General features: G+C 48.0%; 1 protein-coding gene across 9 annotated transcripts in view; it reads left to right on the forward strand.

Moving 5' to 3' along the window:
* LOC133472445 (protein phosphatase 3 catalytic subunit alpha) overlaps nt 1–16,065 on the forward strand; it is a 39,205-nt gene that overhangs the window by 18,872 nt on the left and 4,268 nt on the right. For 3 of the 9 annotated variants that reach the window (XM_061763216.1, XM_061763215.1, XM_061763223.1), the window contains 12 exons: nt 2,486–2,610; nt 2,979–3,090; nt 3,267–3,412; nt 4,482–4,621; nt 5,865–5,942; nt 6,802–6,896; nt 9,702–9,827; nt 9,932–10,003; nt 11,058–11,084; nt 11,468–11,552; nt 11,915–12,012; nt 14,104–14,133. In XM_061763216.1, coding sequence (XP_061619200.1) covers nt 2,486–2,610; nt 2,979–3,090; nt 3,267–3,412; nt 4,482–4,621; nt 5,865–5,942; nt 6,802–6,896; nt 9,702–9,827; nt 9,932–10,003; nt 11,058–11,084; nt 11,468–11,552; nt 11,915–12,012; nt 14,104–14,133 — 1,134 coding nt within the window. The remainder of the gene's footprint in view (nt 1–2,485; nt 2,611–2,978; nt 3,091–3,266; nt 3,413–4,481; nt 4,622–5,864; nt 5,943–6,801; nt 6,897–9,701; nt 9,828–9,931; nt 10,004–11,057; nt 11,085–11,467; nt 11,553–11,914; nt 12,013–14,103; nt 14,134–16,065) is intronic. The other 6 variants (XM_061763220.1, XM_061763218.1, XM_061763217.1 and 3 more) reach the window with 6 other exon arrangements.

Below are 16,065 nucleotides of genomic sequence, written 5' to 3' on the forward strand. Positions count from 1 at the left end.
GTCTGTGGGCGGACTGAAGCCGAGTGACGGACAGATTGTCTCCCTGCCAGGATAAAGAAGTCGAGTGTGCCACTATTCCATCCTCAGATTGCTTCTATTTCTCAATGACATAAGACTCGAATACTCAGGCGTTTCCATAGCAATAAGCATCCTTCGCAACACGAACCCAGATGAATCACCTGTAGATTCTCGTTTTGTCTGACTAAGAGATGCTCTTGATCGCTTCCCTGCCACGTTGCGATGTAATTATTCTCACGGCGCCGTATAATTGAGCATCTCCGTCGTCTTCAGTGCGAGCGAGGAGCGACGGTGGAAAGTTTCCACTCCGGAATGTCCAAACTTCCAAAATGTTCCACTCCTCGCTAATCCTAGTTGCAAACGAAGAAATGAGATTGGCCATTGTCTTGATTTAGCCACTTCCTGTTTTGAGGCCATATCGACATCGTCACCTTGTCGAGATAAACACGGGCCAGTGAGGTAGCAGTAGCAGGAGGCACGAAAGCGCTTTTGAGCTTGAATCGGGTTTATTGAAGCCATTTTTGCACCATCAGGTGCTTATCGAGCGATCTAAGAGTCCGGCGCGACGCCATTGCCGTAGTGCTGGCTTGACTGCAGAAGCCAGTGAGGACATTTTTAGATATCTGACACAAATAGGCTCCAAAGACTCCATTTTTTTTTTTGGGGGGGGGTGGGGGAGTGTGCATTCAAAGTGTGTCAGTGTGTGGGTATAATGAAAGACAAATAGTACCAGGGATGTTTACGATGCACTCCAGGAGAGTTGATTCTCTTCTCCGGTCTCACGAGACTCGTAACGGGACTTAATTGCCCTCCAACGCTTTCCAACAGCGCGCTCCATTTGCTTGCCTTTTTCTTTTTATTTGTAGATACGCGTCTTCAAGCTTCTCAAATTCAGAATGGCTATCTGCTATGCAAACACATTTCATCGCACTCGTCCTGTTGTGAGCTGCTTCATTAGCCTTTTGCGCCAGTGCTTCTGTTTGCAAGTTAAGGAGACTTTGGACACGGAAATCCAATTTTGAGGGTACTCATTGCTCTTGTACAACCGATTGTACACTGGACATACAGTATACACGCTTTGATTTTATACAGGTGGAATGGAATGTAATGCAATAATGGAGGTTAACGCAACCTTTTGAGCTAACCTTTACAGATTGCACCAAATTGACCTGCAGCTCTTTAATCTGAGCTACTCGCAAGAAAAGGCAGCTGGTGCAAATCACAGGCCTGCCTTGACGCCCACTCCACCTCCTCACCGGGGAGTAATTGAGCACGAGGTCACAAAGGTCGCAGGAAACTAATCCGCGTCGAATGATTTGCGGTTGCCGTCTCGTGACGTTTGTCCCAATTCTCTAACCGGGAGGCATTTAAACGCGTTTGCTGTGATGTTAAAATGCTGCATCGAACTCAATCCAAATCGCGCTAGATGAAGCATTGGGGGTAAAAAGACTCCCACCGTCCACCGTCGGGATGGATTTCCCCAAGCGAGTAAAGGCGATGACGTCTTTTCCGGCGTTTTCCGCCAATGGACTTTCAGTGTGTTTGGCGAGGCCTGAAATCTGGCGAGGCTGTTGAATGGCTCCAAGGTCTCCAGTAGGCTGAAAGAGACGTAGTGTACGCTGGAAGAGCAATAAACAAGTATATTCCTCCAACTCGCCAATCGTTACATTTGATTTCTACTTTGTAGCACTTTTCATAAAATGCTTCACATCGTCATACAACAAGCATATGCATAAAATACACAAATGCGACATTTTCCTTACATCGATCGTCATCAAAATAAAAGGAGGGAAATAATCAGTTCCTTCCAGCCTCCCTACAAACCTAACGTTTTTTTTTTTTTTTTAATTGTGGAAAATAACACTCTATAATATTGTACTTTATAAAAACATATAGTAATAACATCAGAAAATGCACACACAAAAAAAAGTTCAACAGTGTGTGCATCATGATTATTAATTAACTTGCAACGCCTTCTGGTTTATGCGACTCGGCCACAGGGGGCAGTGTAATACAGTTATAAAAAGACATTTACAACTACGCTAAGGGACTCAGTAACTGCAGTAATATTAGCGTTTATTTTGCACCGCCGTGTAGATGCTATTTGCTAGCCCGTCTATGGCGTTTCCCAATATGCGTTAGCAATAACCTAGCGGACGTTAACTTTTAACTTTTACACAATGTGTAATTGTATTTGTTTTATATTTAGTTTGACAGTAAACTAAGATTTTTGCTCTCAAGTCAAAACAAAAAAGCGGCCAAATGTCTGCTCGACTCGAAAAAGTCGGGGCACTCATGTCTCTATTTCGATGTTTGAAATGTCATACGATGTTGAAATGTTAAGCCACTGTGCTCCTGCAGCGCACACGGCGGCGTTTACGATTGGAAATAAGCAAAAAGGCTCTCTGAATGTCGTGGAGGCTTTTATGTGCCGTCGTGTGTGTGTGTGTGTGTGTGTGTGTTTCAGTGTGCGGCGACATCCACGGGCAGTTCTTCGACCTGATGAAGCTCTTCGAAGTGGGAGGCTCACCGGCGTCCACTCGCTACCTTTTCCTTGGGGACTACGTTGACAGAGGGTATTTCAGTATTGAAGTGAGTGCGATTTTTTTTTTTTTTTTTTTTTTTTTTTCTTTGGCTACGCGTGTATGCCAGTGGCCGGTGATGCATTTGCATTTGGTCCCCGGGCCTTCAGTGTGGACTTAGCCGACATAATCCAGCTCTTAATGGCGCCAATTTCACATCGCAGATGTCGAAAAAAAATGACGGTGTTAAAATGCATGCATTGGCTAGGTCTCCCGCTTCCACATTGGGCTTTTCTGAATAAAACATGCTGTAATGGCTCGGGCGGTGCGTCATCCTCGCGAGCTAGTTTGCCAAGCGCAGGCCACAAATTGCGCCGCGTGAATGTTTCATCGTAATGCTTTGTGTGTCAACTGCCTGTTGTTCTTCTTGGTCCGCAGTGTGTGCTGTACTTGTGGGCCTTAAAGATCCTCTACCCCAAAACCCTTTTTTTGCTGCGTGGGAACCACGAATGTAGACATTTAACAGAGTATTTCACATTTAAGCAGGAATGTAAGTAACCGTTTTTCATCCTAAATGTGATAATAATGATTGTACTGAAATGTGTGTGTGTGTGTGTAGTTTTAAAAAATGTATTTAGGTTTTAGGTTGGAGGGCTTCTGTCCCCGTTTTCCTGGAGACTGGTTTGACTTGGTGTGCCTTTTCTGCCCCTGCACGCCCACACACAGGTAGAATTAAGTATTCCGAGAGGGTGTATGACGCGTGTATGGACGCCTTCGACTGCCTTCCGCTGGCCGCACTTATGAACCAGCAGTTCCTCTGCGTACACGGAGGACTTTCTCCAGAAATCACGAATCTTGACGACATCAGGAAGGTATGTGGCCGTTTTCAGACTTGAGTTTTTTTTCTTGTCCGTGTGCGTTTTAATAGTGGGCGGTAAACATACTTTAGGGAAAGGAGCTCTCTCTGGCACAATAAATCCTTGCACTAACTAAAATGGCTTGAAGACCAGGATGCTGCACTCAAACTAATTCAATGATCCCAAATGGATTGTGGGTGTCTAATCAGAGGGCTTGCGTCATAGATTTGACCGTATTCAAGTGTCCGTCATGCGACCCGTCCAGTAATCTGCAATGTGTTGTTTGCGAAGAACTCTCCATGTCTCAGCGCAACACCCCCCGTGCCTTGAAAAGTGGCTGAAATAACAATATGCCGCGATTATAGCCTTTGAAATCGCATGCATATTTGGGATGCTTGGAATTAGGCGCAGTTGCCACGGTAACCATAGATCTGTAGTCTTAGTGGACAAGCCCGGACCCCTCAACGTGTCTGTTCGCACGGAAATGAGTTCAGGGCGCGATGTGGCACGTTTGCTGCTTGAAAATACATTTGTTGTTATTGCTTACTGCAGCATAACACGCAAATGGAATGATCACACACTTTCCCGAGTATCTAAAATCCTGATTGCAGATGATGAAAAATCAAGCCATTCCCTCTGCTCTGGAACGTGGCGTTGCTGCAGACTGCTGAAACCACGCCCCGCTCAAATGTTACCTGTCAATCAAAGACCGCTACTAGCACCAGGGAAAATGGACGCGACTTTGTTCGGCATCTTTCTAATGCCGACACATAACTACACGTCGGAGCTGCCGTGACAAGATTTCTACTTCAAGCGTCCAGTGGCTGGAATATATTCCACCGAATCGTCGCAGAGCTTTTCCACACCTCGACAACGAGGCGCTCTAAAGCGGCCAAGCCGGCCCGATGCCCTAGACGCTGACTTCTTTCCCACCTCCTTACTCTTCCGCCTTTCTTCGTGTCACGTGCGGACACTCGCGGCCAACGACGAGGCCCTCTAAAACGACCGAGCTAGCAGACTGTATTTCGAACCAGATCTCAAAATGTGAGTGGAATTTGCTGAGCTCCGCTGTTTCCTTCCGCAGCTAGACAGATTCAAAGAGCCTCCGGCGTACGGACCCATGTGCGATTTGCTGTGGTCCGACCCGCTGGAAGACTTCGGGAACGAGAAGAGCCAGGAGCATTTCACGCACAACACGGTGCGAGGCTGCTCCTACTTCTACAGGTCAGTATTGCTAGCCGACAGAGACGACTGCAGGATGCTCAGTGGGGCACGTTGTTTTTATTTTGACTACCTGACTAGTCTTGACTTTATAGCCAGACCCTACAGTATATTTGAGCCTACATAACGGTAATAAAAGCAAAAAGAAATCCTCATCCGTCACCCCCTCGGGCTTCTAAAAACCCTTCCTGTCACATGGCCATCTCTCGCGTCTTCACATTGTTGATCCTTTTGTGAGACCGTATTGAGGATTTATGTAGCCCACATTAGCTTCAACGGAGTTGAGTAACTGAACAATGCACGGAGCAGGAAATGCACGGAGCAGGCTGGGCCGGGGCCGCCACAGAATGTAATGAGCTGGCGCGTGGCCACAAGGCGCAGCACTCCCTCCTAATGCGTTCAGCAGCCCCTGCCGTTCGTTACGGCCCGACTGACGCTTCCTTGGCTGCGGCGAGCCAGCGCAAGCAGTCAGAAATGTCTCCGGTCGCCAAGAATGCATTTTCTTCTGTGGCGAGCTAATATTGCGGATAGCCTTTACACATCCCGTTTCGGTGATGTCATGCCGCGTTCATGGTGGCTTCCTACTCGTGGCCACCCTTTTTCCCAAAATGTTAGGGACGTGCGGCTTTCAGGTATCGTGCCCTACGACCTTAAACCTGTGGTGTGTTTAACCTGACCCGTTAACTTTGGAATGTCCACCTATTGTTCTTACTGTCGGTGTCATATCGGTCAGTTTGTACGTTTACACTTCCGGACTCTGTCGAGGGAACAGTACTTCTACTTTTACAGCGTGATGACCGACAGATAAATATTTGCAAGGTGGTCTGAGCGATGCAACATTTTGGTGGTTGAACAGCTCTCAGCATTTTTTTCATGATCCGTTTTCAGGTTGATAACAGAATCGACTCATTGTGGGGAAAGATATTCCAGATTAAGTTAATTGAAGTTTTTTGTTGCTCTCTCCGCATCAGTTTGCACACAGAACACACGCTAACAGTGCCAGGCGATGTTTTTTCTTCTCTCTCTTCCACAACCAGTGACTCATTTGTGACACTTGACATTTCAAATAAAAAGCGCTGCTTGCAAATGTCCCGTCTGGTTGTAAGGTACGAGATGGGAGCCTGTTGTATCCTTTATACTTTTCCTTTCCACTGTTTTTGTATTTCGTATGATGTGCCTCAGTCTGGCTGTTGTTGACATGCGAATAAACTGAATGCATTTCTTTTTGTTTCTTTTTATGCTGCAGCTACCCTGCCGTTTGCGACTTCCTACATCACAATAATTTATTATCCATCATCCGGGCCCATGAAGCGCAGGATGCTGGGTGAGTTGCGGGCGTCTCCGCTCATCGCGTGGCGGTTGTATGACGAAAACAAAAAGCAGCCGGCGTGTTGCGAAAGGCCGACGGATACGCGACGCGAGCGCCTCGTGTCGATTTTGTCGAGAAGTGAAGCACCCGCGCTTTTGCTTACTGGGGGTGGGTAGTGAGTCAAAAAACCTTCAAATCACATCTCAGGCGGACGGGGTCAGTGCGTCTCAGTGCAAGTGGGCCAGCAATGGGGTCATATGGTTGAACTTTCCGAGTCCTCGCTGCACCGTCGAAATCAAATTTAACAGCTTGCGTTTGTTGGATCCAAAAGAAATTCTCTCTCCTCAGATTATGATTCTCGATTGAAGCTGTTGACTCACTGGTTCATTTTTGAAACGGCTTTGGCTGAGGTCTGCGTTCTCCGAGTGCTCTTGTTTGTCATTGCACTTCTCCAACGTGCTCACGTGGGACACACGAGGCTGCCGCACAACCGCCAGTCGGTCGCATTTGCTTTGAAATGCTGCATTCAAAAAGGAAAAAAGGCAATACTGCAAGGGTGCCATGCGGCGCGTAAAATGTCTGCAGCAAAAGAATAGCGTGCACCGAGCTCATTCAGCAGACTCCTTGGAAGTTGCCAGTGAGTATCACTTGTTTGCGCCGTGGTTACTTCACGTGCGAGAGCAGGACAGGGATTCAATCTCCTGGGGTGACATCGGGTCCCCCCTTGCCTATGCGTCGCCTCGCAAGACAAAGACGCCAGCGTCACCGTAAAAACAGTAGACCGCACTAATCCTATCCCGGAGGGGAAGCGAGCGGTGAGCAGCCAATCCTATTCGCAGTCAACTCATCCTCTCGTCTTGTTTTTCTTCGCCAGATATCGCATGTACAGAAAGAGTCAGACCACTGGCTTCCCATCCCTGATCACCATCTTCTCTGCACCCAACTACCTTGATGTGTACAACAACAAAGGTAACCGCAGGTTGTGGAACTCGAGAAGCACAGCGCCCTATTCTTCTGAGCCGACACAAAGTACATGGCTCGTCGCTCACGCGTCTGTTTTCATAGTAAGTAGGGTCACGGCAAAAATGAAAGCAGGTGGGAGTGCTTTTTCAGAATGTATTGTAGCGAACCTGCACTTGTGTTACGTTTTACAAGAATTTTAGGAGATCCAACTGTCTGTGAGACCATGATGGCGTCTGTGATTTTCGACTGGATGAGTGAGTCGGGGGTGTGGCCAATGGAAGGGGAAAGAAGATGGTGGGTCTGCGGGGAAAAAGGCTGCGTTTGAAGATACGCTCATTATCCACATGAGAAATGCTACCGAAGGAAGAGAATAGACCATCGCAAATCAATTTACACAGTGTAATGCAACGACTGTTAGAATTTAGTTTGTAAATGTACGGTAGTTCTGATGGTGGTTTTCACTCTTTGAGCTCCTAAGTGACTGCAGTGGAGGCGGCGGAGTGTAGGTGTGTTTGTGTGTGTGCGTGCGTTGGGGAGTAGGGGAGTGAGGTTGGGGAGTCGGCAATATTGCTTGTGGTTTCAAATGAATGGAATGTTTTCTGCTGCATGAATATTGAGTGCGCCCGAAAGCCAACAGCCCTTAATGGTTTTGCTGCTTGGCTGTAATAAAAGCGAAATATCACAAAGGTTTCCGGAGCCAGTGGCAGTAATCATAATAATAATAATAAGCATAATTATAATAAAAAAAAAAAAATCACCCCTTCGATCGCTATCGCTGGCTTTGGAATCGGCTCGTCAGAGCTTACGTAAGCGAATAAATGTCTTCCTCCTCTCTTGTTTTTGGAAGGCAAAATGGATTGATTGCGCATAAATTAGGTTAAACTGAGCCCTTCCTGGCGTCTTTCATTTGGCTTGGCGGCAGGTACGCGCAAAGGGGGATTCATTCCAGGCGGCCCCCGCACCCCGACACAGGAGTATTATTCCGCCCGTCTGTTATCACTCTGGCCGTGAGCGGGCTTCCCTTCTGTCGCTCTGCTTTGACACATGAAGAACAATGCGACGTTGCGCGGGGAACGCCAACTGGATCGCACCCCGTTGATAATTATCGTGCCTGTCGGACATTTCGCAATGGCGTCACGCGTAATACGATTTCATTGTGACCTGACATGGAGGTTTCAAAAAGGTGAAAACAAAACCACACTAAAGCCAGTTATACAATATCAAATATTCACGGATGCAAACGATAGCAGATAATAATTTCAACCTCCAAGCGACACCTCGTGGACCCCAATTTGAGAAGCCCTGGCCAGTAGGACTGGAACGAGTCCAACTATAATTAGAACAATACCGTGAAGTGATGTTACAGCACAACAACGGCTCTTATTAATCAGGCAGGACGGCAGTGTGCGCGCGCACTTCACCACAGCCAAACTAAACCAGTGCAACCTGATCCAGGAGCCTCGCGGGACACATGCGACCCGCATGAAGTCACGCCAGGATGTTGGGAATCTCCGCAGCTCTCACAGCACAAGTGTGAGCGGTGGCCGTTACCGGGGAAATAGGCTTGAGGCACTCCTGTATTAATAATTAATGAGCAGACGTAGCATCTCGGTGTTGCCGTGGCAGCGCCCCCCCCCCACACACACACACACACACTCACTCTTGTTTTCAGTGTCTGCTCAGTAGAGACACCCAGTGGCTGTTACGTGCCATTAAATTTAGCAGCACGGGCCCTCCTACCAAGAAGTGACATTTGTTTTTACAACGTCCAAAATAAACAGCGGGACATGTTTGTTTTTGCACAGCGCAGGCTGTCGGGGGGTCCTGTTCCTTTAAAGGAGATCCGCTTTGAGGGAGCGCTGACCTTAACGTCTGCCTCGTCACCAGCCTCCGTGGCTGCGTTCAATCAAGCGCCGCCTTGATGATGTTCGTGCACGATCTAATGTTTATGCAAGGGCTACCCACGCGTGCAATGGCCGCATGCGGTGTCACGTGTCATACGCAAGTCAGACAAAGTAACCGAGTAACCATTTGCTTGCGTTTGCCGTGATCATCAAACAGCTGTGAACATTTCCCCTGAGGTATATTGAGAAAAAGGGATTTATCCCTCCCAAACGATTTCAACGTATTATAACACACACACACAGGCTGAGGTAAATCCTAACTTAGCCGGATGCGTTTTGTGTTGCTAGCGAGCAGCCAGCAGCTCTGATGACTTGCTATTCCCACCGCGGAGAGGGGGGCCGGGGGCGGGAAAGTCCCCTGCGGCGACCAAGCGGCGGTGTCCGTTTACGCTCGATCTGGACTGCTCGCCTGGCAGTTTTCGGCATTGCTCGTATGCCCCTCGGCGCCCTCTGTGCTCCCCCAATGGAGGCAGAGGTCGCGTGCATTTTCGATGAGTGCCGAAATGCCGCGTTATCATAGGAGCTATTTCGGAAAAATTAATCTCGACCTGCATCTCGCCTCACTATTTTCTCTCCTTATTGCCTATAACAACGACCAGACTTTCAAAAGGCGCCACGACCCCTGCAGAGTTTTGCAAGACACTTGAGCCTTCAAGAGAGTTTGCAAGTTTGTTTGCAAGTTATTTTCATCGCTTCAAATCGGTTGATAATGCATCAAAAGAACAGCCGACGGAAAAGAGTGGCTCTGTGTCTCTTTTGTCGCGTCATGACTGCGGAGGTTGAAAGTAGTAACCATTTTGACAAAGTAAGGCGTCGAAAGTACAGATGAGCTTGGTTGCTTCCCGCCACTGCCGCCGACAAGTCCTAAAGCATCTTGAACAAACGGCACCCTCGTTGTTTCTTGCAGCGGCCGTGCTGAAGTACGAAAACAACGTGATGAACATCCGACAGTTCAACTGCTCGCCTCACCCTTACTGGCTGCCCAACTTCATGGACGTCTTCACTTGGTCGCTGCCCTTCGTCGGCGAGAAGGGTCGGCCGGCATTCCTATTTCCCCGATGTTTCTTTTCATATAGCTTGATGAGATTCAAAGCGGTGCCAAGTGCCACTTGTCATATTTGTTCCTCCCCTGCGCAGTGACGGAGATGCTGGTGAATGTCTTGAGCATCTGCTCCAACGACGAGCTGACGACCGATGAGGAGCTGGACGGTAAGCCGGGTTCCACGCACAATTCTGACGCGACACGCGACAGAGGCCACGTGACTTGCGACTAAAACGTATTAATGACTGGACTCCGTTTTGCTTCGGCGTTAATGGGACTTGACAAGTCTTGCCTGTTTACATCTCAAATTCTGTAGTAGGATCACTGTTGTACTGTTGTGGGTTCATGAAGCAATATGATGGACTGTACATCTTCGCCGCTCAGCCCACGTCTTAATCACAGCCATGAAAATACACAGCACATCATCACGACCTCGATATTTGTTCATCCAACAGTAAGCGCCACTTGTTAGTTAACAGTAATAAGCCACCACAAATCGGGATTTGGTCGTTTTTTCGGCTCCGCCAACACAAATCGCAGCGAACGGCGGCGTTGGCCCAAGAGTTCGCTCTTAGCACGCCGTGCTTACTTGCCAAAGCGCACCATCGACGTTGACCCGCAAAATGAAACAAATGACGCTTGTATTATTGAGTTAGCGTTTGTACACTTAACGCGTCATTCGAGAACTCGGCCTGCTTGCAATTTTGGTGGGGACTCGACTTGGTAAATTGTTGCCGCAGCAACTCGAGAGCTACTTGAAACTTGAAAGTTAAGACTTGAGACCGTATATTTGACTGATCCGGGCCCCGTCACTGATCGTGGCGGCCATTTTGTCCCACATTCGTGGTCCGCCAAACAGGAAGTTGGCGTTCTCTCCAATTTCTTTTGGTCCTCTCCCCCTGAAAGCTTCTGTCACTCACGCACTCATTTCCCACGGTTGCACTGCAGTATATTTCAAATCACGACCTGTTTTTGTTTTTCTTTCACATCTCAATCATCTCCTCTCCCTCATGCTGTGTTGTCACATTCTGGTTTGTACTTCATCTAATTTCTCTTCTCTGTTTTCCAGAGTTTTTGTGTTGAAGGCATCGCTTTTCTTTGTGCTTGCCGTGCTCTCTTTGCTTTCCCTTGCTCTTCGCCGCCTCTTTCATGCTGCAGCCATCCGCTGACCTCTCTATCCCCTTTTTCTTGTCTCCTCTTCTGGGGGTGTTTCATGAGAAGGACAGCTAATTTATCCCCCCAAAAAAGGTACAAACACGAGCCGTGCCGATGTGTGCTGCAGGTTTGTCAGGTGCTTGGCCTCTGCTTTGCACAAGAAACTAACCCGTGACCGACGCTCGTCATTGTGCCTTAGATCGGGAAAACGTTGAAATGTTTCAATTAGGACTACATTAGTGCCCTGACTTACGAGTTTAAGTTGTTCTGTGACCAAGCGTCTTAACTCAGTTTACGATGTTTGCAATGTTTGCGAGATTCTTTCCATTGAGTGATGACGTAACAGCGGTGGCATGTATGCGCCGTTGCTGTGATGTGCGGCTCAATTTGAAAAACGCGCAGTCACATCCTTCCCCGACTTGGGAAATGCGCGTACGTGAGCGGCGGCTGATCGTTTGTGACGTCTGGCCTCGCAGGTGCCACGGCTTCTGCACGCAAGGAAGTCATCCGCAACAAGATCCGCGCCATTGGGAAGATGGCCCGGGTATTCTCCGTGCTCAGGTAACACCCCTCGCTACCTTTTTTGTGACACCGAATGCGTTCCGACGACTCGGTGTCAAGCTATAAAAACTCACAGAGGCAGCTTTGAGTTTGTTTATTTATCCGGGATGGAAAACATTGACCTGAATAATACGGTAGATATGCTCTGTCGTCTTGTTTGTTGAATTTGCTGTGGTTTTTTTCTTCAAATTTTCCCTAAATGTTCAAAAGGCAATGATAATAATTAGGCTGACAATAATCGGACTACATTTATTATTTACCATACAGATACCGAGACCATCTAGGTTTTTTTTCTCGATTATTTGCAAAGGGTTGTGTAATTTTGAGTGCTAAGTGCCGTACTGTGCGTGTTTGTACGTCAGAGAGGAGAGCGAGAGCGTGTTGACGCTGAAGGGCCTCACCCCGACGGGCATGCTACCCAGCGGCGTGCTGTCTGGAGGCAAGGAGAAGCTGCAGAACGGTAAGCCCGCATGTGCACCACCGGAAGGAGGTGGCACCACCTCGCACACTAACGGGGCCCGCGCCCACCGCCCGGTGCGTGACTCTCGGCGGAAGGAGCTCGATTCATGTCTACGGAGATGTGTTGTGTCATTTGCTAACATATGAAAGTCTCAAAGGAGCAAAATACTGTACGTTGTACATCCTTGTCTGTTCTACCGGTTGGCGTTCAAATATCATCTACCTCTCCTTTCTTTTTTCTCTCTCCCTAGAAACCGCAGGTATATTTGGTTGTGCAAGTATTCCGCCCCCTCCCCCGTCCCCATTTTGTGAGACCACTTTAGATGTCCCGCTCACCCTCTCATGTTGAATTCCAAACATCTCCACCAATTTGCCATGAGAAACTGTCATGTTTTTTTTATTTGAGGAACAAACAAAAAAAAGGCAACTACATTAGTAGTGTGGATCTCGGCAGTAAACAAACGTCGATGTCAGATGTGAGTGGCTGGTTGGGAATGGAAGGGGAGGTGACTGCCTTCAAGCAGGAATCTGGTCCACTTGGCTCACGAACATTTGCAAAAAAGCAGTAACGTTCACTTGATTGCTGTTTGGACTGCCACAGTCCTGAACAGGGGTTCTCAAAAGTTTGGGGTCCAGAGACCTTTTTGTCATCATCCAAACGCCAATTAACCCCAACTACCATGTGCACCGATAAAATCCAAACAGGAATGAAAAAATTGCCTCAAGTCATGAAGTAACAAAGTTACGATGGAGTAAAAAAAAATCTAATCTTTACAAGAATCAAGACATATTTTGTCAGGGCAAATGATCTTAATATTACAAGGGCGGAAAGTCATATTTGAACAAGTGTATTTCAAAACTACAACTTCATTCTCATGAAATGGCGTCTTTTAATTCTGGTACAATATTCTTCCCAAATAAATATGCCATTTGTTCTCAAAACAAAATGTGCCGAAGCGTTTCCATTTGCTTGTTGTAACTCTCGCAAATCGATTTTTGTCTTTTTTTCCCAACTCTAAATCTGTTAATACACATATGGGACTTCTATCTTTGTACTGTAACTCCTCATTTGAGGAAGATGACAGGAGTGAGTTTTTAGCACAGAGAAATACCTGAAATATAGATACACATTTATGCTACTAGCATGTTGACACTCAGCATTACAGTGATTCAAAAAAAAAAAAAAAAAAAAAGGCTCTAAATGCTTGAATTTCCCGGTCCCGTTTGAGAACCCCTGGTATAGACAAAGCTGGGCCTGACCGCTGCAGCATGTCGACGAAGGGGTCCAAATAGTCCAAACGCAAACCTCGAGTCCTGTTTCCCGGATTCCTGTCGCACATCGGAGACGGTCAGACGACCGGTCGCCGGCGTGCCGCTCCGCATTGTTGACGTCGTCATCGTCCTCCCGTCTGTATTTGTCTCCTTGTGCCGTTTGTCCGCTCAATGTCGTGCCATCGACGCGCCGGTTTCGATGCCAAGCGGATGGTAAGTGACGGGCGCGGGGCGGGTGGTCCTCGCACTTTTGATCCGGCCTCGTCAAAAGATGCGGCGCCGTGCCGTCCGACTTCCCGCGCCGCCGCTTTACGTGTGCGTCCTCTGGTGTCGTGTTCGTCCGTGCTTCATGAGAGAACGCCCGGGAGGAGCGGGCCGGCCCGAACGTGCGTCGCCCGCTTCCCCTCTGGCAGAAGGCGCCACCTTCCGGGATGTGCCGCGTAGGCCAAAAATTACATTTTGCTCACACACGCGCACAAACAACACGCTCACACTTAGCAACCCATCTTTGGCCAAGGGAAAGAACGATATGGGCGAGATTTGGGGGTGTATGTCTGAGTGTTTTGGGGTGAGTGTGAGAGAGAAATGTTGTTTTTGGCCCGTGCGGCACTTGATTTCTCTCTCTGGCTTCTGTTCACTAACGTGTCGTACTGTACGTGTGTGTGTGTGTGTGTGTGTGTGTGTGTGTGTGTGTGTGTGTGTGTGACAAGAAATGTGGAGATAATCCGTGCTGTCGGCGTTGGTTGTGCTCATTGACAAAATGACCTCCTCTTTGCTCCCCTCTCTCATTGGTTTTGCAACCCCCTCTTCTTCTCTTCAGCTACTATTGAAGCTATTGAGGCAGACGAAGGTAAATAACGAGGTCCGGCGGCCCTCCTCTGTTGCACTGCGCGGGGGGGGCTGTGCGGGATTTTCCTCCATCTCGCTGGTGCTTGAGTAGCGCGTGTTGGGTGTGCGGCTGGACGGACGTGTGGCGTAGCGGTAGTTGTGAGCGAGACGTGCGTGGGAAGCCCCGTGGCCACGCGTGTTTGAAAGGGGAACCGCTTTAGAGAACACATTTTGGCAAAATCCCTTCCATTGGCTCGAAACCAGGACTGTCCGGGTCCCGCCCGGGGGCCGTAATCAGAAAATGTAAGTGTTGAAAGATAGCAACATTTTTTTATTTTTTTTTATTTTAATACTAAAGTGAAAAAGTTGCAAGATAACACACTTTATTTTTTTGTAATGTAAAAAAAAAAAAAAAAAAAAAAAAAAAAAAAACATTTACTCTTTTTATATGTCTATATATATATATACACAGCGGTGCCTTGAGATACGTTAGTTTGTCCAGATCCGAGGCAGCTTTTTGTTTTGACTTGCAAGCAGCAACTATATATTGGCAGTGAACTCGCTTCACAACAAGCAGCAGTTTGGCACATAGCGAAGACTTCTTCCAAACAAAACAAAAAAAAACACTTCAAGCTGTTCACTGGCACTCCCAGTTGTCAAACTAATCATAAAATGAAAGGAGCAGATAACTTTGTTTTCACGTCTGCTAGCTTATTGGTAACATATCATAGTGGCCAAAGTCGGACATCCTTGCGGTCAACAAAGCAAGGCAGCATTGTGATAAGATGGCGCCGTGAGTCTCCGCAACTTCCCCTTTGAAACCACCCGAGCAGTTGTGCCTTGTTATGGCTTTACCGTTCCAATGGCTTGCTTATCGCAAGCCATTGGAGCATTTATTCCATATCCTCGATATCTAGCGTGAGGATATCGAGGATTTGGGATCAACGTGCCAACGACTTTCCATGTTCGCTCCCCGCTTGGCCACTTGGGCGAGAACAACCTCAACTGCGTGCCAAATAGTAGTTTCCCGAGCTGCTATTTGCGCGCTTACTTCCTGGCCGGCAGCGGAGCCGCGGCGCGGGGGCTTTCCTCGGCGTCCTCCCCGACGCGCTTCCTCTGTGGCCCGGCTGCGGCGTGTGCTAATAACCTGCGTCTGACCTTGCTATGCAGCAACGCAGCTCGCCGGCACTCGCGTGTCCGTGCGGCTGGAAGTCGTTCCGGTGTTTCCTCCGCGGCCTCGGTATCCAGCTTAAGCGTCCGCTACTAGTACGCCCTTTGTCCTCACTAGTAAGACACTTTTGGCTGACTAGTACGCAATTAAACCTGACGACTAAACCACTGCGCTGCACGAGTAGCACTACTAGGCCCAAGTAGTCCAGCATGTGTCCCACACTAGTATCCTCCTGGACCCTTGGTTCGAGCCCTACTAGTGGGACAACTACGTGTTACTGGTGAGGCAAAACTGTCCACTAGTTGACGTGTGCATTATTTCTACCCCCTGTAAGGCACGAGATGTTAACTGATTGAATTTTATAATGTCACACTAGTAGTACTAGTAAGACGCAGTTGTCAACCTACATAGCTTTGCCTCACTAGTAACACGTTTGTCCGACTAGTATGTCAGAGAATTGTCACACAGTAGTGGAAAAAAAAGTATGACACAGCTCTTCTACTAGTGTGCCCTAGTTGTTCAAGACCATTCAGTGCACTAAAAGAACCAACTGCCTAGTAGTAGTGTTACCATTGCAGCACACTCGTTTACTAGTAGTGCGATGAACTAGTAAGACAGTTGTTCTAGTCGTGCGCCCTAGTCCTTCTCCTCGTGAGCCGAATAGTCTTCCTCGTGAGGACAAAGAGCGTACTAGTGCGCGGACCCTCGGCTGGATATGAAGGCCAGGTGACAAAGGCTGAAACGGTTTTCCACTTTGAGGACGTCTAGCCTTTTATGAAATTT

The sequence above is a fragment of the Phyllopteryx taeniolatus genome, chromosome 23, assembly GCF_024500385.1.
Source record: "Phyllopteryx taeniolatus isolate TA_2022b chromosome 23, UOR_Ptae_1.2, whole genome shotgun sequence".
NCBI lineage: Eukaryota > Metazoa > Chordata > Actinopteri > Syngnathiformes > Syngnathidae > Phyllopteryx > Phyllopteryx taeniolatus.